Source organism: Zeugodacus cucurbitae, chromosome 2, assembly GCF_028554725.1.
Source record: "Zeugodacus cucurbitae isolate PBARC_wt_2022May chromosome 2, idZeuCucr1.2, whole genome shotgun sequence".
Lineage (NCBI taxonomy): Eukaryota > Metazoa > Arthropoda > Insecta > Diptera > Tephritidae > Zeugodacus > Zeugodacus cucurbitae.
This window is the reverse complement of record NC_071667.1, coordinates 85,531,267-85,557,061: the sequence shown is the minus strand read 5'-3', so window position 1 is coordinate 85,557,061 and position 25,795 is coordinate 85,531,267. Positions and strand designations below refer to the sequence as shown.

The 25,795-nt window shown below is 36.9% G+C and overlaps 1 protein-coding gene across 2 annotated transcripts in view; it reads left to right on the top strand.

Moving 5' to 3' along the window:
* LOC105220719 (uncharacterized) overlaps positions 1 to 25,795 on the top strand; it is a 159,874-nt gene that overhangs the window by 115,849 nt on the left and 18,230 nt on the right. For both annotated transcript variants that reach the window (XM_054226050.1, XM_054226049.1), the window contains exons 4-12: positions 922 to 1,060; positions 1,196 to 1,265; positions 1,495 to 1,605; positions 11,590 to 11,796; positions 11,942 to 12,087; positions 12,249 to 12,399; positions 16,933 to 17,063; positions 20,114 to 20,273; positions 25,452 to 25,694. In XM_054226050.1, coding sequence (XP_054082025.1) covers positions 922 to 1,060; positions 1,196 to 1,265; positions 1,495 to 1,605; positions 11,590 to 11,796; positions 11,942 to 12,087; positions 12,249 to 12,399; positions 16,933 to 17,063; positions 20,114 to 20,273; positions 25,452 to 25,694 — 1,358 coding nt within the window. The remainder of the gene's footprint in view (positions 1 to 921; positions 1,061 to 1,195; positions 1,266 to 1,494; positions 1,606 to 11,589; positions 11,797 to 11,941; positions 12,088 to 12,248; positions 12,400 to 16,932; positions 17,064 to 20,113; positions 20,274 to 25,451; positions 25,695 to 25,795) is intronic.

The following is a 25,795-nucleotide window of genomic DNA, read 5'->3' as shown; positions in this document are numbered from 1 at the left end:
ACCTGGTTAACATTATTAGTGCTGTAGAGGAAAATCTTCCACCGAGAAATAATTCAGAAAGAATTGTCTGATGTTGATGCGGAATGAGACATTTAAATTTAATTTTAATTTCGAATAGATATTATAAATCCCAAGTATTGAAGTAATAACGAAAAATTCACATTGGTCTCTGTGTTCGCTTCGATTTACTAGCGTGTGATTGTTTCGAAACTTTCTGGGAGACTATGCTCTTAAAAGTAGATATGTATATCTGTGACTCGAAATCGAAGCAAAATCAACCTGTATCTCAGTTTTCATATTGAATACAAAGTACACAGAACAATACCAATAAATCAATACAAAAAGTGAGAGAGGGTCCTTGTTGTGTCTGAAGAACCATCAAATGCCCATCTGCTGCCCGATCAAATCAAATTAAAACGACGTATTCAAAACAACATTATTCAACGCATTTCAACGCAGACGAAATTTATGGTTCGCTGCCGAGGACAATCATCACACGGCGACCATAATTTAGGTGACCATAATGGCTGAGCAATGAATTCCGAGACGTTGCAAAATGGGTGGAGAGGCATATTTTCATTATTTACGCACCAGTGGCTGAAACAACACCAACAAGTGCGCAATAAAAGGCGAAGAAGTTAAATTTTGATCGATGGCATTAATGTTTCTGTAACACAACACATAATGTTCTGGAAAACATTAATTTAATCGCTTTTCATTTATATGCCGTTTAAGCTCAATATTTGATATACAATATTTGTGCAGCTAAAATATTTTCCGCTGAAATTCGGAAAATAATGAGTGGGGGCGATTTTGATATTTGTGTTAAGAATGAATTACTTTTTTACAACAAAATTATAGTTAGTTTAAGCACTTGAGTGGATAAATATTATTCTAAAATATATTCTTGTTGCTTTCTAGTTTCGATGTTCGGGGGAGAGCGTTCGAAAAGGCGCTATACTGGTCGGACACAAACTCATTTGGCCCTCGCGCTTACTTCGTTACAAATCAACAACCTGCAAAATTGACGGTCGAGAATATTCAATTGGATGATGAAGGCGTAAGTACTTATGAGTGAACTAAATACAAGCGCCGAATATAAATCTCTTCATTATTTAATTTGACTACATTTTATTTTGAGTCTCAAATGTCCATTTACATTATTAAGTCATCTCACTTCGTCTCTCTCCCACAGGTATACAGATGTCGCGTCGATTTCCAGAATTCCCCAACGCGTAATCATAGAATTAATTTAACGGTTATTGGTACGTATACTGCAGGAGCCTAAGTCCGTCAAACACGTAAATACGTAATTACAGACACCACACACTAATTGTTTCACGTAAAAATAGACATTCACCTAAGTACAATACACATGTAAACATGAGAAACATAACTTCCCTCTCACTCACACACTTCGCTGTGATTAAAATCGCTCTTTAATATGTAACATTCGCGTTTTTCTTTTCTCTTTTCGCCATTGCTTTGCTGCAGTTCCTCCACATCAGATTCTGGTTTATGATGCCTCTGGACGAGATGTCGCCGGCGCTGTGGGCCCACTGCTCGAGGGCGACAACATTGTGTTGACATGTGAAGTGCGTGGCGGTAAGTAAAACTGTCCACTTTACGTTAAACGTACGAATGGGAAGGATTACAAGAATATTGCATAAATATATGGTATATATGTATGTATATGGGAATCGATAGTTAAGTGTAAGAGATTAAAAAATGTATGATTTGCTTCCATAAATGTTTTTAATGAATTACAAGTTTCAAGTTTGGAACAACACTTGGGATCACAGATTTATAATATCGCTTTAAAAACACAATATTCTAAAGTGGCTAAAGGGTAGACTATGTCAGCCTTTAATGTGATTATATTTTCCGCGAATGACGTTGTTCTTGATTTGACGAATGGACAGGCTTTTCTTCAACAAATTCATAAAAAAGTATCAGGTGATTCAGGCATGGAACATTAATGTTTCATTACACTGATCTGCTACAACGTTATGTAAAAACGATACCACACAGCTCGAGATTTGTTTTCAAATTAGCAAAAAAGGCCAATTGCTTATTTTGCTGATTGAATAATTTTATTCGATTATTGAAAATGAATGACGGAAGAACATAGTTTGCCATACATATTTTCCGCTTAAGATACATTTTATCATCGTGTTCTCCCACTCCAGGTTCTCAAGACCCGCGGGCACTGTCGGCATTGACAAATCTCGTAGAAAGTCCTCAAGGTGCAAACCAAAAGACAACAAAAATCATTACGAAAGCAAGATTAAGAAAACTATGCGCGGAGCCTGTTCGAAGAAATATAGATTATACGTAGGAGAAAAAAACAAGATATGTCACGTATGCTACTCGCCAAAGTATCGATCATAAACTCACACACGTCGTATACTTTTATAGAGAGAGGCTGGAAGAAATTTTCGCTCGCCATATTTTTAAATACTTTTTTAGTTTCTTTTTCTTAGAAGCATAAAATTTAAGCTATTATTTTCGGCTGACAACATTGAACTTTTTTAATAAGTTTTTGCGTAACTTATTTGGACGGCAAAAATAAAGAAGACATTTAAAGCATTGAACAAGTGGACAAGTGGAGAAGTGGAGAAGAGAAGAATTTCAACACATTTCACATAGCTGAGTTGAGAGACAGAAGAAAAAGTCTACGCGAACTTTTCAACTTAATCACAATCAAAGTAAAGCTTTAGGCAAGCGGGCTAATATAGACACTCACATATACACAGATATTCGGGTTTTTGTGTGTAGCAAAAAGGCTTAATGGTAATTTGCGGCATGTTGATTACATTGTATTTAGAGCTTTATAAATTATACGTAAGCGCTAATTCACATCCGGCTCGGTGGAGAAATTCTTGCAGCAGCGTCTACTTCCGGCTACAATGTCTACGCCACTTTTGGAACTTTTTCCATGAAAGGCAATAGTAGCCGACCGGCAAGGAGGGGCCGGAGAGGTTTCTAAGAAAAAATATCACACACACACTCGCACGCGCTGCAGACTTCGTATTCTTGTGCGCGTGTGAGTGTTGTGTGCATGAAGACACTTTGTGCCCCTTTCGGCATTTTTCTCATTTGTTTAATGTGCCGAAAACAATAGCCTTCGCACAATTTATGAGCAAATTAATTAAATCGATGTTTTAAGTGCAAGCAAAAAGCAAAATGTAATAATACGCTCGTATTGTGCAGCAGCGTAGTAAGCGGACGAGAACAAAGGCCTCCAACGAGTGCCAAGGCGGAGTGCGGGGGCAGCCAACGTGCCGAGAAAGCCAAGCAATTGTAAAGAGCAAATATCTCAAGCTGGCTCGAGCAAGTGTTGTGCGCAAAAACATATGCCACAAGCCACATGCCTCGTACGAGCCGCCAACACACACACACTCCCCTCAACGCCGCATTGCCTTGCTGCACGGATTCATCTACGGCGGCGACGGCCGCAACGAGAGCGGAAGGATTACTTGGTATAATATTATTTTACCACATTGTGGGTGTAGGCGCTTACACTAAAACAAGGCGAGCTCGCCGACCATAACACACAGCAGGCAAAGAATAAAACACACGATTCTCTGATTATAGACATTTAGCTATATATGGATACGGACACACATTCAACCGACATGGCAACATCGAATACACATGTGCGCTGTGACGGGTCAGTTTGTTCGCTTAGACTGAGCAGGCCCATGGGTCTATTTAGCAGCGAAGCAATGACAAGCGTTGAGAATGCGGCATGGAAAGTGTGAGAGCTGTGCGTTGACGTTGTGTAAGGCTAGTGTGGAATGTAGAAAAGTGCTTTGGGAAGAAACTGTACTTAAATTAGCAATGAGCGACCGGTGGTAATCTTTTGAACAAATCTCACTTACATTTATTATATTAGGTGAAGTGGTGGACTCATTAAAATTAAACGAAATTAACTTAATAAAGTCTATACTCATTAGTTTAAAAAACGTTTACTGAAAATTAATAATTAATCTTTAAACTGCAGCTTAGGTCAAAAATGCCATTAATTACCACAGCCCTACAAAGCATTTAATATATATTTTAAACAAAAGATCCAATTTTTAAAAATTCTGTATATCTTCTGTTAAATATATATTCAGGTTTCTAATAAATTCAAGTAGATTTATTCAACTCTCTGCGCCAATTTCGATCCTTCTCACAGGCACCGCATGCATTCTCTTGTTTACTTTGTATTCGGTTCGGTTACATATGATGGTCCCTACGATGCAAATAAATATCAATTATTCGAGAAAGTTTTCAAATAAGGGCAACAAAAACAACAATACCCTGAAACAAGTAACAAAACACACACATATAACAACTTTGTGTTCAACTCAATGGGGTGCTTGGTTTTCACTCCTCTCGTCTAAGACCGACACTTATTCGAGTGTGTGTGGGTCTGTTGCTCCCTGGTCTCTCTGCGCCGCCAACAACAAGTCGTAAATTATGTAATTTATAGTTTTCTTTGTTGTAACGACTTATTAGCCAAATAAGTATTTTAAGCCTTCGCTGTGGTGGCGTCTGTGCCCCTAGCAATGGCTGTTGGTGGGCGCTGAAGAGTAAAGTGGGTGTTTGTGTGGGTTTACATTATTTAAAGGTGGTTGGTTATCATATTTGTTTACGGTGTAAAATTTATACATTTTAATGCATCTAATATCTGCTAAGGTCTTTAAGGCTATGGAAATTCAAATTTAACAGTACTGAGTGAATTTAATATTGCCTTAAGACATAATTATTATATTTATGGGCATTTATAAGTTAAATATTCATGTTTTCTGTCTTCAGTTTTAGAAGCTTACAGTTAAATCGTTTTGTTAGATCTTTGATTTGAATTGGAGTCTCCTGTGGATTAAAATTGGTTTCATTGAACTGTAGAATAAATTTTATTAAAACTAATTTACAAATAAGTAAGGAACATTCACACACAGAGCGTACAAATCTTCGAGCTGTGCTCACTTATTTACAAAGCACGTTCCATTCGCCTGACATTTGATCGCTGTTGTGGCTGTGACATTAAGGACTCATAGGGAGTAGTCAAGGATGACAGTTGTGCAGATTAAAATGGAGTAATGCTTTTCATTAGCTGATGCTATTTTCGCTTGTTCATTTGCACTCGGCCACCCACACACACACACACACACACACACGAACGGTGTGTGGCATCGGTGAACGGCTAGTACTTTGCTCGATGATACTCGTGACAATATGCGGGTGTACGTGAGCAGGGAGTCAAGCTCGTGCAGCGCAGCTGGGCGGAGTCCGTAACAGTTTCCAATAATGGCACTTCAACTTCGACTCAAAGGCCAAACGTGAAAAGGAATAGCAGAAATGGCAGTTGCTGTGCTCGAGATACCCGTATATTAAGAAATAATTGGCAATTTCGTTCGCAATCAGTAAATTAAATTGCAATTAAGCAATCGAAATCCGATCGAAATACCACAAGTGATTCCTATTTTTATCTCGCATTTTTTGTTTTTGCATTTACACTATATTTCACCTTCATTGCAGCGCTTTCTTACTTAACTACTACTATTTCACTGCTGGGCCACTCCTTGCCGTGTCTTCGCTCTTCCGCTGTGCTTTATTGCCATTGAATGGTGTGATTTCAATTGGAAATAGATAAAGCCACCGGCCACCAGAGCGGTGAAAAAAGGCGAAATATGCTCGCGGTGTCAGCAGCGCAAAGAATGACGGCGTGGCGGCAGTGGATTGTCCGTTGTCCTACATGTGATGTCGCAGTGCTGCTGCAAATTCACGTAAACATTTTAATCCGTTAAGCTTTCATTCGCTCGGTTCCATTTCATGGCATGCACCGCAACGCCGCTGGCGAGGAAGCAAAGCGCCGTTGTGCATTTAGATTTTCACAAAACTGCTGCTGTGCTGAACCTCCGCCTGCAAGGCGACCAGAGCAGCTGTGGTTGTCAGCTTCCTCGCAGGTAAGACACTGCAAAAAATATAAACAAAAAGGGAGAAGCGCAAAAACAGCGCTTCTTGAAGGTGATCAGGTGAGCTGAGCGTGTGGCAGCTGTTGTTGCAAATGGAGCAACTAGGAAACGCATGTTGCATGCCGCACGTAAGAGAAATTTTAACCAACTGATTGCAAGAGCTTTTATTACGACCACTACCAATGCAGTGCACTTTTTAGTAGTGCCCTCTGCTCTTGTTGTTGTTGCTGTACATTTCTAAATTGATTAAATTGCATGATTTGATGTTCGCTCCGTGCAGTCTATGCCATTTCGACTACCCAACAACCCCACCATCCCCCGCAGCGCATATGTTTCTTGTGTACATGGAAGCATCTCTTGACCAATAAAAGCGCTTTCTATTGAAATTCCGTTGAAGTTGCAACCATTTAATTGAAAGTGAATGGGCAATTGACAGCAGTTGCTGCAGAGCAGTCAGCATGAGGTCGATCACGAGCAACGCACGCTGGTCAGAGCACCTGCATTCTATTCATTTGTGCCTGGTTGGGTTGCTAATAAAGTGAAGTAAATACATTTTATCATTCAAATTCCAACAAAAAAGAAAGGAATGATGTTTTGTACTTTGCTTCGGTATTCATTCGCTGGTTTGAGGTTGCAAAGATTCGTGAAATTAGAATTGTCTTCAGTTAGTTATTTGTTGGTTAATTATCATCCTTAAATAATCTTAACCGATATAATTCTATATTTGCCTTGAAATTCCAGTCGGTATTAGAATCCTTATCTCGTATTTAATCTAAAATTTTCCAAACAAATATCAGAAGAACAAGAAATTATTTCTCCATAAATAAAAAAATAAGCAAATTAATGAACACGATGATAAAACTAATGATAAAACGAGCACGAGTGAAAGTGGTCAAGGCAACCAACCAATATACGAAATGGCTGGCTAGCAACCTCACCTATGCCCCAGTAGACACGCGACAAAGCGGCACTCACTGTTGGCATAGTATTTTGAATGTAGAGTTTTCACTTTGAGAACATTTTATCCAATATCTTTTGTTCTTGCAACACTTGTGGCAACTTATTCAATTATACATTATTTATTCCATCATTCCAATATCCAAGCACTTGCCTAATTTGCTTGGATATTAAGTGAGCATTGCTAGGATTAGAATAACAACCGCATGCCCGCTCTCTTTCCATAACTGTATGCCGACAAATAGCTTTCACTACCACAAATGCTTTAACATTGCTCTTGTTTTCTTTTTCACGGTGTCTGCCATTTGTTATTATTAACTGGCTAAGTAGTATATTCGGAAGACTAAGTGTTGGCCAATGTTTGTCTCAATATGCTGTAATACATTGTATACTTTTATTGTAATCTATTCGTATCTGTTATACTGCTGCGTAATAGCCAGATTACAGGTAAATCGTCAATATATTTTTTGGACGAAGTCTAACATAATTTTGGTTCTTCAGTTCTTTCATGAAGTAGACATTCTTTGTCTAACTTACAAATGGGGAATGTCTACACATTACAATGCAAATCCTATCATCAAAACGAAATTACAATTGGAGAGTTTCCATTATATAAAGAATAATTAGATTAAATAGCTTCTCTTATGAATCACTCACACTTCTCGAAACTTTCATTGTGCGTTTGAATGACAGACATGTTCAAATGGACCATTACAGGTACGCACACTTATATTTTTACACCACGAGCACCTTCAAATATATACATATATGCTATTTCTGGTATTATATATATAATTTATATTATATATAATATAAATCGGAATTGTAAGTTCTTACCTAAGGACCTTGAAATCTTTTTATATATGCAATTTAGAACAATTAGAAAGCTATAGTTATACCGTACAAGAGCTAATTGTTCAAAAAATACAAGAAAAACACTCTCATATATATCATAGCATAACGTTCTAGATCTATAAACAAGAATTGAGTTGATATTGGAGCAACACTAATGTGTTGAACTTGAGATCAATATCAATATCGTGAGCGCAGGAAATCGATAACGCCTTCCTTTATTCGGACATAATATCTCTCAGAATATCTTGAAAAGCTTTTTAAGTTCGCAGGAATAAGGAGCGGTCTCTTAATATATGTAAATTCAACCTTCGTGCATTTCTTTGTTCGAGAACCTCTAGTGTAACTCATTAAATATTTACAAGTTTTAACAAGTTTTTGTGTCCACTTTTTCCAAAGCAAACCATGCAATGAGATAGCCAATTTACAGTTGAACACCCACAAAGGTTTCTCAATTACCACCGCCAAAGAACGGTGCATCCTTGGCAACGTTCCAATTGCCATTATGAGCACCCTCGAATAAATATTCAAAGCGACAAACGGTGCAGCTCGCCTTACAACTGCTTCAAAATAACTTTAACCAAATTTCGAGTTGTAAACCGTTAAATTTTGTGATTGCCTAGCTGCATAACTGCCACCCGAAGACACCTACTGTCCCGACTCTCGATCCACTCTCTTTACTCGATTGCCTTTTGGGTGCGCTTAGGTGAAATTTGCATTTTGTTTCCGGTATTAACGTTGCTCATACAACTTGTATATTACACATTCACTGGCCTTAAACCCTTTTCTTCAATGATTGCTCGTTTGACTATGTAGGCGCTCGTTCGCCCTTTTGTTGCATTGTCGCTTGTTTCCCGTTTGCTTTTCCGCTCCATTGTTGTTGTAAAGCGATTTTTGTTCTGCATGTTTTTTTATGCTGTCGACTTAAAGTTGACTAATGTATGCCTTTCTATATTTTTGTTGTATTTGATTTCCCTTCTATATATGCATAAGTGTGAGTGTTGCTTGTTTCATTTGCAAATGCCTCTCCGGTATTCATTTACATTGTAAGTGCGAAGTTTGTTTGCCCAACAACTCGACTGAGTGTACAATTTCGACTGTTGCCTCTAAACGAATTCATTTCGATGCCGCTTTGTGTGTGGCATTATTTTTGTTTGCGATTTTCCTTGTGCTCGTGTCTTTTTTATTTTTTATTTGTATCGTCGTGTTATTTTCAGAGTCGGAGCTTCCTATGCATATTTGCATATTTTCGAATGCGAAAAATAGCATGCAGTCTTGGAAGTTCGTATTCCTATGCTTGACTTACATTTTCAGTACAACATCCTTTGCGGAAAACCCAACCAACAAGGGAGAGAGAGGGAAGAGCAGGTTGGAGTACAAGAAAAATTGATGTAAAATGTAGAAGAAGTATTTACTATTTTCAATGCTCAGCGAAAGGTGTGAAGCGAGGCGGGCGGTGGTGTCAGCTCTTAAGCTCCCTTTGCCTCTGACACAATCACTTCGTTTGCTCAGCAGTCGGTAAGTCAGTCAGACTGAGCTCTCACAATTCACTGGCACACAGCGCGTTGCTCACTTTTTGTGCAAATATTTGTAGTCGAGAGTGTATTGTGAAATCTTTTTGCCAACGAGTGTATGTAAATAAACATTGGGCTTGCGAGCAGGTTCACTGCAACCCAACTTGGGTGCCACAAAACATTAAAAGTTAATCAAGGCGTTTGCCGGCGTCGCCCATTACCTCTTGAATCTGGTTCGGCATTTAAATAGGCATGTACACTCTTGTAAATTAAAGAAGTTTGGGGAAATTGAGCACCGAAAAAGCAGAAATGTTATCTTTGCAACTTTTCTCTCAATAACCAGCAGCAGGTACTGAGCTACCGAAAAAATATTTACAATTAAAGTTTAGATATTATGATTAAGCTAGTTAAAGATAACTTTAAATTTTTTGAAGAAGCGTTTTTTTTTTCTGTGGGTAGAGTATGGAAGAGTTATGGCATGAATATATATTTTTATGGCATTTGCATATCTTATATGTTAATTTAGTCCGAGGGTAACTTCTGCACCGTCACTAAGTCTAGGTGTGCATCGTATGTCGGCCCACATCATGAATATTTTCCAAAAATTTTCTGTTGATGTTAGCACCATTGTTGTTGTTTAAAGCTAATTAAACCACAACAAGCTTTAAAGCTCATTGGAATTTTAAAGCTGTGAGCTTGTTAAATAATGTACCGCTATTTAATATGCCGAAAAGCGAGTGCTTAACAACTCAGTGAATTAATTTGAAAACTTTCTGGCAAGGGTAGGATATTTAGCATTAGTCAATATATTAATACATATATGTATGTATATAACGTGCCACATGGCAGCCAATGTGTTAAAGGTTAAGAATTCTATTGAAAAATTTAACGAAAATAAGCAAACATTTCTAAAGATAATGTTTTATAAGTATAACTGATTAATTACATTCGAATAATAGTCGATCCGTCCGAAGGTCATCTCAAGTCATAAAAATAAAAACTTAAAAAACTCAACTTGAACTAGAGTCGCATAACCTCCTTACAACCAGAGTTCCTGCAAAGTGCAATGTTAACCATTTTGTCAAGGCTTGTGAGACATGAGCCGCGTATTTTGTCCAGTTACATTGAGAAACCTTCGAATAGAGCTCTGACACGAAAAAGCTTCTAGCACATTTATTAGTAAGTAGTTTTAGAATTATAGGATCCCTTCATTTGTCGAAGCATATATCAATATATATCAAAGAAGTTTGGTCACATCTCAGCTGGTATATAACTAATTGAAGAGTCTATGTAAAGTATAAAATCTTCGACAGACCAGTTCAACAAAACAACACTGCTGCTGGCGAAAGTAATCAAATAAGCTTGTGGTGACGATCTTGCGGTAACGGTGCAATGTAATGCCAACCGCACGGGCATTATGGGCCAACATAGTTGCAAAACGAGCAGTCATCAACAGTTAAAATATTTTATTCTTCATAACAAATATATACGCCTATATATAAGACTATTATTGCAGTCCTTCGCGGTAACAGAAGTGCACTGCAATTCAGGCCATTCGAACGAGCCATTTGGCCGGCAACCCAATCGCTGCGAGCCTTGCCTGTGCATGCTTGGAATGTATGTGTGTGTGTGTGTGTGGGCATTGGTGAATCGGGAACTTTGCGCTTTGTATTACTTAAAATAATAATAATTTTGCGGCTTTCATTTCCTGCACTGACCCAACGACTCGCCTTCGCTTCATGCGCATTGAGCGCCGTAGAAATCTTACATTTTCTCTTACTGAAGTGCTGTGGATGGAGCAAAGAAAAATACGCCATCAACCTACACATATTGTGGAAAACGAATGCGAGCATTACCAAGGAGTGGGGGTGTCTCGGAGGAAACGAAATCACCGACGTCTTGCAGCAGAGACTTAAACGGCAGCTCTGCTTGCTTTTATGGACACGGCGAGAGGATGGTGCAACTTATATGCCTTAATGTATGTCGAACATCTCGGTTACAATCTGTTTTACTATTACGACTCTGCTGAAAGTTTGCGGTAGTTTCAGTTCAGCACTTGATGGAAAATTAGAATCCAAATGTGGCAGTCATTGCACTTGCAGTTCGTGGCTGCTTGAGTATGTGGGTTAAGAGTCCGTTTTAAATCCGTCGATTCTATGCTTTTCAAGTACTAAAAAAGTACCTTAAAAAGAATTACGGGATTTATAATCTTAAAAATATAGCACCACACTAAGTTTAGACATCACTTATACTTGTATTTACAAATCACTTATTTAACGCCTTCTTCCATATTATTACAGGTCGACCAGAGCCTGTGGTCAACTGGATCAATGGTACGCGTCTACTGGAGTCGGGCAATGGAGTGTCGATGGGCCGTCATGTGACCGTGAATCGCTTGGAGGTGCCGAATATATCACGGTCCGCGCTCAACAATACCTACCGCTGTCAGGCTTCGAATACGAAGTTGGTGCCACCAGTCGAGCGCAGCATACGCATCGAGATGCTCCGTAAGTTTCAACTTCTATAACCATAAAAATTCTGAAAAATACCAAAATCGTTTTTTGATGTTCTTTGCTTATTTCAATTAAAATCTAAATTCTACTTTTTTACATATATTAAATTTGGGTCTCATCAACCAACTTATCTTTACAGTGAGTCCAACATCGGTTAATCTCACAAATAAACTGAAAGTTTTCTCTTCCGGTACTCAATATAATTTAACTTGTGTCGTCGCCGGTTCAGTGCCTGATACAGAGATACGCTGGACACAGAATAATCGGCCTTTCAAACGAGGAACTGTAAGTTGTTGTTGGAGTAAAAATGTCGAAATTAATTAAGATTTATTCGACTAATAGTAAGAACTTCAATTGTACACAATCATAATTAATCTGATGAAATTTTGAGGTCCGATCTTTATATAATTATCACTGAACGATCGCATCTATATATTTCTCCTTAGCTAACGACGACTCAAAGCAATGGTAGAGTCTTCTCCACGCTGTCCTTCCATCCACAACCTGAAGATGACGGCACTTTGTTGAAGTGTGCCGGTTCCAATCCGCGATTGCCGATCTCCGCAATGGAAGACTCGCTTATGCTGAATGTGATGTGTAAGTAGTACCGATTAGTATTTGGCTTCACTTTCATGTAATGAAAAATAAACTAAATACTCACGTGTTCAACAGAGTTTAATACTCGTAAATCACTTTAAATTGAAGCCACCCATTTGTAGAATAAGTAACCTCCATTTTGTTCAAGTTCATTATTGCAAATATATTGCTTTTTCAGAAAATGCAGCTTCCTCGTTCGCAATCGATTTCACTCAAACATTTGCTTTTCCCAGGCATAAAAATTGGAAAAAGTTTCACAATAAATCTAAATTATTTCCCGCATGAAACTTCTGCATGCGCTCAGTAGAAATGTGCAAACAATTTACCTGCCCGCTGACATAATAATGCCGCAGTAAATTTCACTTTTCGATTATCTAAGCCGCAAACATGTCAAAACGCCGGCGCGCCGACTTTCGAAGGCTGCAAATCCGACGAATTTGATAGAATCTAAGGCTGCAATGTCAAAAGTAGCAAAAAACTAAAACGCTTGCGGCATATTTAGAAATTCAAGTCCCCGCACGCCTTCACACACATGCTGGTAGACAACTGTTGTGTCGCATTGTGTGTATTTTTGAATATAATATTCATATCATATTCAATAAAGTTGTCAGCGCTTGTTTTATTGTTTCTCCCACTCATATTCATTTGTACTGCCACACACACACACATTCACATTTACATGCATATGTGTGTGTGTGTGTTGTTTAATGAATGTATAGGTTTTTCTAAACATAATCATAAATTTATTGAAATGCAGACTTAAATAGAAAATTTATGAGCGCCGCTGTAAAAGCGAGCACAACACGCGAGCACAGTACGCTTGAGGAGGAAGAGGACGAGGGCAGGAAGTGCTGAAGTTACACAAACGATTTCACTCGCCAACACATGTGTGCACATGTCCTGTGTAAGGAGCAAGTTATTGTGCGACACGGGCGCCCTCGCTGCGGAACTGTTTGGTGGCTTTCGGGCGAACCGAGCACATGCCATGATGAAAGCTATGAAAGTTTTATTTCTTCGAAAACGGTTATAAATAATGAATTGTATGGTGTGACAAACAGACAACAACAAATAATAATAAGAAAGCGAGGAAAACAAAAATATGCAGATTTTTATTTGAATGAGACGCAGAAGGAGTGGAAGACATATTGCGGTGTGTGCTTAGCACCGGTGGGACTACCGGTCAGGGTCTCAAGCGTGAGTGCGGGTATAACTGCTGGTAGAGTCAGAAGCTGTATTTAAAGACCTTTACATTTATGAGTTCAGTAGACAGCAGTGTAAAGGAATCTGCCCACACAAAATGGACTGTAATTAAAGATTACAGTTGGTTTTTAGGCTGTTGATGTTAGCACCATTGTTGTTGTTTAAAGCTAATTAAACCACAACAAGCTTTAAAGCTCATTGGAATTTTAAAGCTGTGAGCTTGTTAAATAATGTACCGCTATTTAATATGCCGAAAAGCGAGTGCTTAACAACTCAGTGAATTAATTTGAAAACTTTCTGGCAAGGGTAGGATATTTAGCATTAGTCAATATATTAATACATATATGTATGTATATAACGTGCCACATAGCAGCCAATGTGTTAAAGGTTAAGAATTCTATTGAAAAATTTAACGAAAATAAGCAAACATTTCTAAAGATAATGTTTTATAAGTATAACTGATTAATTACATTCGAATAATAGTCGATCCGTCCGAAGGTCATCTCAAGTCATAAAAATAAAAACTTAAAAAACTTAACTTGAACTAGAGTCGCATAACCTCCTTACAACCAGAGTTCCTGCAAAGTGCAATGTTAACCATTTTGTCAAGGCTTGTGAGACATGAGCCGCGTATTTTGTCCAGTTACATTGAGAAACCTTCGAATAGAGCTCTGACTCTTTTCAGGCTTGAGTTTGAATAAAAAATATTGATTATATGTATGTCGAGCTTGTAACAATTAGGGATCTCAAGTTGTCGACAGCTGAAGCATTGAGTTCACTCATCTTTTGCGATAGTCCGAAATCGTCAGAAGTCAAGTTAAAATTCAAGCTTTTTCTAATGTTACAATGTTACACCTGGACATATAAAGCGTCACCTTCAGGTGAACCATCAAAAACGTAAAATTGGAATATTTTACAGTACTGTTGTGTTGCTGGCAACTTTATGAGCCCTCAATCGCAAGCAATATTTATATAAAGTACATAAATGTGTACATAAATATTCACTTCGGTATTATTTGCCAAAAAGTTTCCGGTTTCGTTCGCTTATTTATTGCATCTGCAAGTATTTTGTGTACGCACATAGTAAAATGTGTGCCAAATTTGAAAAGTTTACAAATAAAATTACGCAAAAACAACACAACACAACGCAACAGAAATACACAAAACAATCTGACACCCGGCGATAAGGTGGAGAAAATATAAGCCAAGAGACTACTCATATTTCATCGGTGAAAATAATTTCGCATGCAGAACCGCAAATAATTTTATATTTGCAATCTTCCTGCAACTTTTTCTACTTAAATAAATTGATTGGTGCGTTGTTGGTCCTAGCTACGGCACAGAGGGGGAAATAAAAAGTCAACTTTGTGTGGCGTCCGTAAAAATACGCAAATGACGAGAGTGTAATAAGGAAATTGTTTTCACAAATTTGGACAAACTTTTGTAAGATCTCTTCAAGTAATGAATGGCGAAGTGAAATGCTTCAAAGGTCTCTATGCAATCATTTGCTGCTCGTAAGATGCGGGTTTTATTTATATTGAAATATGTATGAGAAAGGTGCTTATCACGAAATTATTTGTCAATTTATATTTCTGTATTGCAAATAGTTAGTTGAGCCATTCACAATAACAACACTGGTCTAAAATATAACTTGGAAGCATTGAATATAGTGGTAGTACCACTTTAATGAGGTACTCGCTACGCTCTTATACCGAAATCAACTCAACAACTTTGTTGTTGCTACTCCATTTAAATTTTTTGACTAGGGTTACGCTTTGCTCTCTATAGCGAGCGGAGAAAAGCGAAGCGAAGACGGCTGTCAATTCCTTTTTTAGTTCAATTCAATTATTACTACGAGTAATCATGTTCATTTAAGGCGACCCCCCATTCTCGATTTCAAATTTTGACGATTTTCAATGGCATACGCCATGAACATAAATTAGTTTTTAGAGTTGTAACTTTGCATACATTTATTTTGTTGTTGTTGTTTTTTGTGATCAAACAAAAGCCCTTCATTTTGGCGGAGTGTGTGATTTGCGTTCACTGGATCATCTGAAACCAAAAATTCCAATGGGATTAGAAAGTGGACATATTTTGCTCTGGTATGATTATTAATTTCACACAAAAATTAATAAAATGGCGGATCATTAAAATTTTTTTTTTTCAAAATCGCCTTTTTTTCAGTCACAAATCAAGTTGAAAAGTAAAGAAGGTCTTCACCGATTTGATTTATCCTAGTTCATACCACAGCTATATATGTATAGAATAACATATTAAAATTGGGTATCGATTGGATTAATAGGTTTTGAGTAACCTCATGCGCCAGTCGTAAAAACACTGTTTCTAGAAAGACACGTTTAAAGTTTTGAGGCGCTTTCGCCGTCGCCTGACGCTTCCACCATAAAACGGCTAGATCTTCAAGAGTTTTTTTTTCACTTGAAATTTTAAAGGAACATTCTTGAATAGTTAGAGGTTCGAATTAAATTAAAAAACATCGATTTTTTGAAATCGAGAATGGGGGGCCCCCTTAAATTTCTAAGAAATTGTTCACATCTTCCCGAAGTTGTCAATCTAAAATTAAAAATCTTGCACTTCAACTATTCTGTCTCGTAAGCGCCGTTACACATTGAAAATAAGCTAATCTTTAATTCAACTGCATTTACTTTTATTTACGAACTTAATTATTTAGTTGCTGAAACAGCAATCATAGACATAATTAAATACAAAAATGTCACTCGGCTGATTTTGCGCTATTTGTAGTAAAAACTAAAATTTTAACTTTTAAATGCGAGTATAATCCGCTCGCAGAAAAACAAAAACAGCAAAAATAGCAAAAAATTAAAAGCGAAGAGTGCCATTGTGGAGCTGTGGAAAACTTTGTGCTGCAGCAAAAGTTTTGTGACAGCAAAAAGTTGCACGACAGTCTCAACCAAATGCTGGCAAAAAGGCAAAATAAATTCACGCTTAAAATAGACAAAAATAAAACACGAAAAAAAATTTAAGCCGGGCTCGCAAGCTGAAAATAATTCTTCATGTCATTTAGCTAATTAAAATTTTCATGCATTTCTTCCACACGTACGTGCCTCATATGTGGTCGGCAAGATTTTAATTACAGAAATGAATACTTGCTTTAATAATAATAATAAAAATCAGTGGCAAAGTTAATGTAAATGGATGAAAGGTTCGAATGGAGTGGCTTACTGTAGTATTCTCTACATATTTTCTTTATCAACGTGACACTTTTATATATACGAATGTGTTTGCTCTTCAATTATAAGCTTTTTATTATAATAAATACAAGACAAAAAATTTTTGTATGTATTCACCGCATAGATCCACCGCAAGTGACATTATCGCTGGGTTCAACACTTAAACCGGATGAAATCAAGGAAGGCGACGATGTTTACTTCGAGTGCCACATAAAAGCCAATCCGAAGGAGCATCGCATTACCTGGTCACACGATGTAAGTGAAATATTATTATTTCTATTATCTATATAAAATATTTATGATGTATACTCGTTCAATGAAAGTTACTTTTTCCGATTTTTTAACTAGTCATATGTATATCTTTTGCTTCTTAGACTATATACACTACTTTACTTATGCATTTCGGCGAATATTGATATGCAAATTATGTAGAGATGGTTAAACTATTACTATGTGGCTCTAGTTATCATATATTTTCAAGGCGTAGAATCTAGAAAGTTTCACGATCAGAGAGTTCTGACAGGAGTCTTGTCTCTCAACCCAAATTGGTTCTGACTTTAAAATGATCTTTATATTGCCTTTAAGTTCGTGAAATCATCATCATCAAGTTGGCACTACAACCGGGAGTTGGTTTTGGGCGCGTCAGTAAGCCTTCGCCAGTCGTCTTTCCAACGCGCACGACGGAGCCAGTTGGAAATTTCCAGTTTCACCAAATCTATAGCCAATTATAGTCTGAGTTTAGGCCGTTCTTTTCTTCATCGGCCGCTAGGGATACAGCATCGTATATTTTACGTTTCTTTTTCTTCCATGCGGTTGGTATGTCCAAGCCAGCGCAGTCGCTGTATTTTTATGAGCCATATCGACGAAGAGCTCTTGCAGCTCGTCATCCCATCAAATCCGGTATTCACCTACTTCCACACGGAGGGAGCCAAACATTCTTTGGTGAACTTTTCTTTCGAACACTCCTATGAGTACTCAACATTCTTCGTCATCATCCACGTTTACGTACCATACATCAAGACGGGTATGATATATGACTTGTAGTGGGCTACTTTGGTTCTGCGTGAGAACGCTCTACATTTTAATTGCCTACTGAGCCCGTGAAAGCACCTACTGGCGGGAGTCATACGCCGATTGATGTCGTGGTTGCTTCTTAGGTGTTTATTCTGGATCCTAGATAAACGAAGACTTCACTTTGCTAAGACAGAAGATACTTCGGCTTGTCCTCGTTCACTACTGGACTCATATGCTTCGCTCCTTTTTACAGACTTGAAAAAGTTCATGAAATAGATCCCAAAAACCTCTCGACCGAATGATTTTATTATATTTCTCTTTTACTCACTCACCTTTGGAATAGTTTCGTGATTTTTTTAAGCGTAACATTTATTAATATTATACAAGTGTTTCTTAAAACTCAATAAGCAATAAATCACCTTGGGCATGGTAAGCCACTCGGTGATAAAAAGCTTTTAAAGCACTTACACTTTATAAATATACATTGCCGAAATAACTCAAAATCACAAAATTTTCCGCAACGAAATTGCTTTTGCACAAACGTACGAACACTAAAAGCACACAAAAGGGTGAAGAAAACTATGGAGACCCACACACACATATATTTGAATGTGAGTATGTGTGAGTATGATTGGGGCCTGTGACACACAATGGCAAATCATTGCAGGTCCCACACGCGCACCGAAATGAAACAGGCAAAGAAATAGACAAAAAACAGCATAACTGTAACAGTAACTGTAAAAAGGCGCAAATACTGCGATGCATGCAATTTAAGCGACACCCGCCGCGCTGAGCTGCACTGAGCTGGGCTGCTCACATAGCGAGCGTTGGCTGTTTCCTATTTGTTTTTGTCGTCGTAAAATAACTACTCACATTTTGCTTGCGGGTAAAACAGCTCATATAAATGCAGTTATTATTCATTTTATGACAAATTTCCAGTGCATTTTCACGAAAGCAGCCCCACAGACCGCGGCATACGCTCCACACTCGCTCGCTTGTTTGCCAGTGTGTGCGTGTGTGGCTGTGTATGAGCAGCTGGCTGTGGCAAGATAGTAACGGATGTGCACGTATGCCACTGAAGTCGTTTGCCAACACTGCCACACACACACATTGCCGCTCACATCCAGTAGCCGCTGGTTATGCGTATATCCATTTGAGTGTTTACACACACCCACACACATACACGAGTGAGTGAGTGAGCGTGTTAAAAGGGTTTGTATGGGAATGTACGATTACTCATCTTTATGATTTTTTTCTCTTCGGGGAATGTTTTTACATCTCACATTTCTTTGTTGCTTCAATATTTTCCTGCACCTACAAGTTTATTTATTTTACTCCCACACACACACACACTCACGACATTCACGGCATGTGTGTGTTCGCATGCATATTTATATGAACACATTTGAATTCGTGTATTTATGCAGTTATTTACTCTTTTATTTGCGGTGTTGTTCATATGCAAAAATTATTTGCACACAACCAGCCAAATGGCAAGCGACAACAACAATAACTGCTAAAAAACAAGGAGTGATAAAGTATAACAATAACCAAACATTGCTGCAATAACAAATACATTGTGTACGGACGCTCGTATCCCCACACTACGCTCACATTTCGGGAATGAACCGTTTATTCTGTTCCAGTTCTGGTGCTCCGAGTGAATCATGGATAAGCGACTTTTAAGTCTTCATGGAGAGTCTTAGCCAACGATGCACTCCGAACATAACTTGCTGTAGTTCAGTGTTTCAAGAATCACTTCGTAGAACCTTGTTTTGATGATAAGAGAAAGTTTTGTCGGGGAAAAGGTTCATACCACACATCACATGAGCATCCAGTTATCAACTTGAAATGTTGATTCCATATATAGAAATAAAAATATAAATAGAATATGAATGAAAGTACTCTTTCGCAAAAATCCCGTACTTTTGGCGTTGTGGGTGGAATCGGTAAATTTGTATATTTTTCTTCTGGCATAAATATTTGTGTTGCTGTGTTTTCTGTTTCTGTTTTTGTTATTTTTTCTTTTATCACTTTATTTTTTCGCCTCGGTATTTATTTACAAAGTGTAAATGCTCCATTTTGGAGCTGTTGAGAAGAGGTAGCTAAACGAAAATTGCGTAACGCAAAAATAAATACCTTTACATGTACAATCGTTTACTTTAATGTAATTGTGGCAATACAAGAGATAAACTGTGCTACATGCGTGCAGAAATTCGATTTTGAGAAAAAAAATAAAAATAAATTCTTAAAAATTCGAAATATTAATCATTTTGTATTTCTCTTTTCAGGGCATTCCGGTCACCCAGAACGTTTCGTGGGGCGTCATCATTTCCACACGTTCGCTGGTGTTGCAGCGCGTTGCACGCGTCCACGCCGGCTTCTACGCCTGTGCGGCGGCCAACGACCGCGGCGAGACGCAGAGCTCGCTGGTGAATTTGCGCATACGTTGTAAGTGTTTTTCGAATATTATCATTATGAAATCTACTATTTTCGCGCTCAAACACATTTTACGTTTTGTGAATAATTTAAATGCGCTCTGGGGGCAACTAATGCGAATTCGACATAAAATTAGTGCAAAGCGGGACGTAGGTATGGGGCGCTAAGCCACATTACATGCGCTCGCGAAGTGCCACATTAAAATGCAAAGCGCGCTGTCACGCGTAACGCAAATGCGTCCGGAGTGGTGACACATTCGATTGCATTTCCGAAGGACTATTACAGACATTTAGACGCCGCGCTCGCTGCCATGAATGGCAATGGCAATAAATTATTCTCAGCAACAATTGTCTGCTCATAAATACACAGTTATGTGGCGCTTTGACCGCACTAGTACTGGCTTGGGTCGAACGCGTGCGGAAAGTTCAATGACATCACTAACACTCAATTAAAAACGATCTACGGACTATCTATCTATCGTGGGCAAACTATTCCAATTGCGAATGAAGCGAATGTTAGAATGTCATTCAACATACAGCATTAAGCGACTCCATTTTCTGCTAGTGGTACTACAATATGAAAGAAAGCTGGATTCATTAGTTAGAAGTTATTAATTAGTTAAATCTTAAATCTTAAATCTTAAATCTTAAATCTTAAATCTTAAATCTTAAATCTTAAATCTTAAATCTTAAATCTTAAATCTTAAATCTTAAATTTTAAATCTTAAATCTTAAATCTTAAATCTTAAATCTTAAATCTTAAATCTTAAATCTTAAATCTTAAATCTTAAATCTTAAATCTTAAATCTTAAATCTTAAATCTTAAATCTTAAATCTTAAATCTTAAATCTTAAATCTTAAATCTTAAATCTTAAATCTTAAATCTTAAATCTTAAATCTTAAATCTTAAATCTTAAATCTTAAATCTTAAATCTTAAATCTTAAATCTTAAATCTTAAATCTTAAATCTTAAATCTTAAATCTTAAATCTTAAATCTTAAATCTTAAATCTTAAATCTTAAATCTTAAATCTTAAATCTTAAATCTTAAATCTTAAATCTTAAATCTTAAATCTTAAATCTTAAATCTTAAATCTTAAATCTTAAATCTTAAATCTTAAATCTTAAATCTTAAATCTTAAATCTTAAAATAATAAAAAGGCAAAAATCAAAATATTTTATAGAAATTTCCTACGGAAAAGAGACATATATATATAATCTCATGGAACATCAAGTGATAGAACAAAATTTCAACAGTTATTCTTCTGCTCCGGCTAAACGCATTTTGAGGTGAAAACAATAATACAATACCTGAGTGATTTCAATATTCATTTCGAAACTGAGACTTCCTATTTTTGGACGTGATGCTAATATTAGATTTCACCTTCACTTCATTAACACGTTTGCCACAGTGATAGGCGATTGTAGCAATCTTACAATGTGTCAACGTGTCAGGCTTTTGAATTGTGTAAACTGACAGCGTTAGTAGCATAAAGGTCCATTTTCCATTACCATTTTACAAACATGACACTGCCTATAGAAATTACACTCAGCACACATACAGACTAGTGCATGAAATTTACAGATGAGTTTTCGAAATGAACGAAATTTGCAAAATATATTTAGCTGAGCTCATTTATAGCATTTGCATATTTGCAACTATTTCACGAGTTAACATTCGTATATAAATTTGAACTATATATTCAAACTAATGCTTGACTTGCAACGCTTTTAAAATAATTGTTCGCTATATTTCGATAATTTTAGGGACTTTTGATAACCATTTTGATTACATCCTGTGGTGGAATATAAAATTTTGGATATTTAAGTATCGCAGACAATAAAGTGCATATAGTGCTGGCTTAAAAACAATAATGGAATATAGTATATCGAAGCTCATACTCGTACATACATATGTAAAGTGGTTATTTGTAAAATTTCATAAAAAATGAAATCACTTCCTCGACATAATGCTAACTAACTGCCTAATTTCTCACGTACGGTGCTGCAAATGGTGAATCATTGTAAATTATTTAAAACTTTTCAAAAACGCTACATTTATTATGAGTAAACAGTTGTAATGTTGTCGCGTGCCGTAAATGTTCATCAGATTATCAAACTTTGTTAACATAAATTTTAATTTTTATGCGAATTATCACATTATTAAACAAATTATACGAAAATTGCGCCAACACAAAAACAATTTCCCATATTTAATATAACTGTTATATTTCCCCAAATCGCAATACATACAATACACATACTTGCATATTATTGAAACAATAATAAATTTGACAAAACAAATACAAATAAATGAATTGCATAAAATTTATAGTCCCAATTTGATTACCTTCAGCTAGCGAGCTAATTTGTATGTACTCTCCAAACGTAATAAACAGAAAATGCCAGTAAAGCTTTGTTTTAATTTACTGCTGTTGTCCAGGACAAATGAATTAATTAATACCTTTATTTAAAAACATAATTAGTCGAAACGCTTAAAATTCGGCAAAATATTTGCATATGAATCTGTTTATGGCAAATAGAATAGAATAACAACATTTGTGTCATGTGGAAAAGATGACAGACATTATATTTACGATAATAACAAGTAAGTAACGCTGTGGCTCGGATGGAACGAAAAAATCCAAATCCCCGGAATCTCTTATTAAAATAGTTGCTCATACGCACCGTCCGACGACGCAGTAATCATATTTAATAAATCATCGAACTCATTTGTGCATTTTCAATAGATTTATTTAGGTTGCTTTCAACTTTTCTGGTCAAAAACAAGTGAAATAGTGAAGCTTAAAGTGCGACGCAGTCTAATTAATGCACCGCATGAGTGGGCGACTGTTTGTCAAAGACAAGTAATAAACACATCAGATGGCGCAGATAAGTGCATGACAGTGCCGCCCTTGCAGTGCGCACTCATCCCCGTGCACATGTGTTGGTAATAAATGCTCTCATTACCAACGCTGTTGCATAATTAGCGTAATTGAAAACAAACAATGCGCATGTGACGATACATTCTAATTCAATTCGCCGCCCTGCCGCCGCACTAACTGTAAACAAACAATCACCACTGCATACTCACGCTGTTGTGTGTGTGTGTGTGTGTGCAACGCCGTGTAAGCATTTTTTTCCCAGTGCACGATTATTGGCGGGAGAGCATGTTTTACACCAGTTATGAACGCCTTGCTAATGAAAAACACACATGTTGAGCGCCCTTACAATGTGAGGTCTACATGGTAATGTGTGAACAATGAGTATACTTTATGATGAGTATACTTTATGAACATGCAATCAGGCTGATCGACTCGAATATTATCGATATACTCGTATATAGAATTTTCAGATTGGTCGAGGATTTCAACTCGCCTCATCATTCTGAGCAGTTTGGTATACTCGTATGTACATATATGAACAAACAAGCGTTATGTGAACAAAATTATTAGAATCTGCAACATGTTGCGAGAGTATAAAATTAATGGAATTGGAGATGTTTTACTGATAATTATCCCGTTGGTACCTCCATTATTGTAATGATGATATAATATTATGATTATTTTTCTATAAGCCCGGATCTGTTGTATATATTTTGGAGTAAAAAAAACTTTGCTCCATTGTCTTTAAGACAAGTCTCATTAAGTATCCGAATATGCTCACAAATATTTAACTGATATTCATTTAAAATTTATTTTATTAACAATATAAGTGTTCTACTTCTTAATAGATCCTCTTTGTTGAGAATAGCTACATGCCACATTATCTGTTTAGTTAGTATAATATATATTTAATAATTTTAACAATTTCAAACATTAAAATATTTTGCTGCAACTATCGCCATCTATAAAAAATAAATTACTTCCTATTCCATATTAATGGCAATGCATAATAAATAGTATGGATATTCAAAATAAGAGCACTTTCATTTCTCTAGAAAGCAATGTATGTATGTGTACATCCTTGTATGTGTGCTATTCTACCATAAAAAGTACAATAGTAGTACACAGCCATCACCGATTTACTTATCCGCAATTTTACTCTTTTTTTGGATTTATTTAATATAATGGGATGGTCATAAGATTGCCATAAGCTGTCTGTTTTTACAGTTCAAGCAACATGTGTACCGCTTGTTAGCGCACACTTTTAAGCAAATAAACAACAACAAACGCACAAATAAATATGCTTCCATGTGAAATATTCAGAGCAATATATTACTTAAGATAACTTGAAACACTCAAATGCAGATACGCACATACATACATACATACGAATGCTTGTCTATTTATATTGTAATAAAATTTCAAACTCAATCGCTTGGAATGAAAACGAATGAATTAAATAGACGAGCGAGTGGGCGAAATGCCGATGCAAAACTACACGTGAACACACAAGTGGCTGTGGTTGTGTGTGTGGTAGCGTGTGGGCTGTGCGGATAAGTGTTGATGGAAACCCTGCACCAGAGCATGCATGCATGTATGATTTCATATGCAAAAACTCATGTTTATTAATATGTGTGCCATTGTGGGTTGTCGTCGATGTGCGTGTGACTGTGTGTGGGAAATTTGTTTCTTGATTCTTTCCTTCGTACGCACGAGTGCACATCAGAGAAAGCTCACTCGCACTCGCATAACAAAAGTACACACTTGCATGCGGATAACTGTAAATGTATTTATCCACCATGCCACCAGGCAACTTTGATGAATAGTGTGCGATATTTTCAGCAACAAATATTTGTATTTTTCGCTCCAGTTTTTGTGTGGCACAAACCGTTGACATATTAATAACAAATAATTATGCGCGCAAATATTTGCTCAAGCAAAGTGTTATCAACGATATTGTGACAACATATTTGAATATGTAAATTTGCAAACGTCACGGGGTACTTAAAATGATGTACTGCACAATGCATTGGTTAACATTAACATTTACTTAACTACATATATGTATACATATGTAGTCATATAAAAAATGGAGAATTTAGCAAATGGTCGTTTGAGAGTGAAACGAACTGATAACCGGAAGTAATTGAGATCTGAATATATATCCAAATAATTCACAAGCAAAAGTAATAGAGAGTAGTTATTATTTGCCCCAGAATATAATACTTTTCGAATTTCTCTTGTCTTTAAAAATACCAATTTAAATAATTACTTAAATATGAGCATTCTCCCATATCTTCTCCTCAGATGCGCCAGTTTGTAGCACGAATACGATGATTGTGATTGGCGCCTCACTGGAGGAGGCTGTGCCCATACCGTGCCGCGTGAACTCCGATCCACCGGAAATTGATTTCGAGTGGACTTTTTCGACAAGCGGTGAGCACTTTGAAGTGCCATCGGGCCACTACGCAACAATACAGGAGGCCACAACAACCGGCGATGTACACCGCACCATAATCGAAACAAACGACACACACTTCGAAACCTACGGTAATGTAGCAGATATTTCTTAAATTTCAATTTTTAATTTTGAGCAAAAAAATAATACTGGCTCCTAACGAAATTTTAATTAATTCCTAGTATGGCTTGTG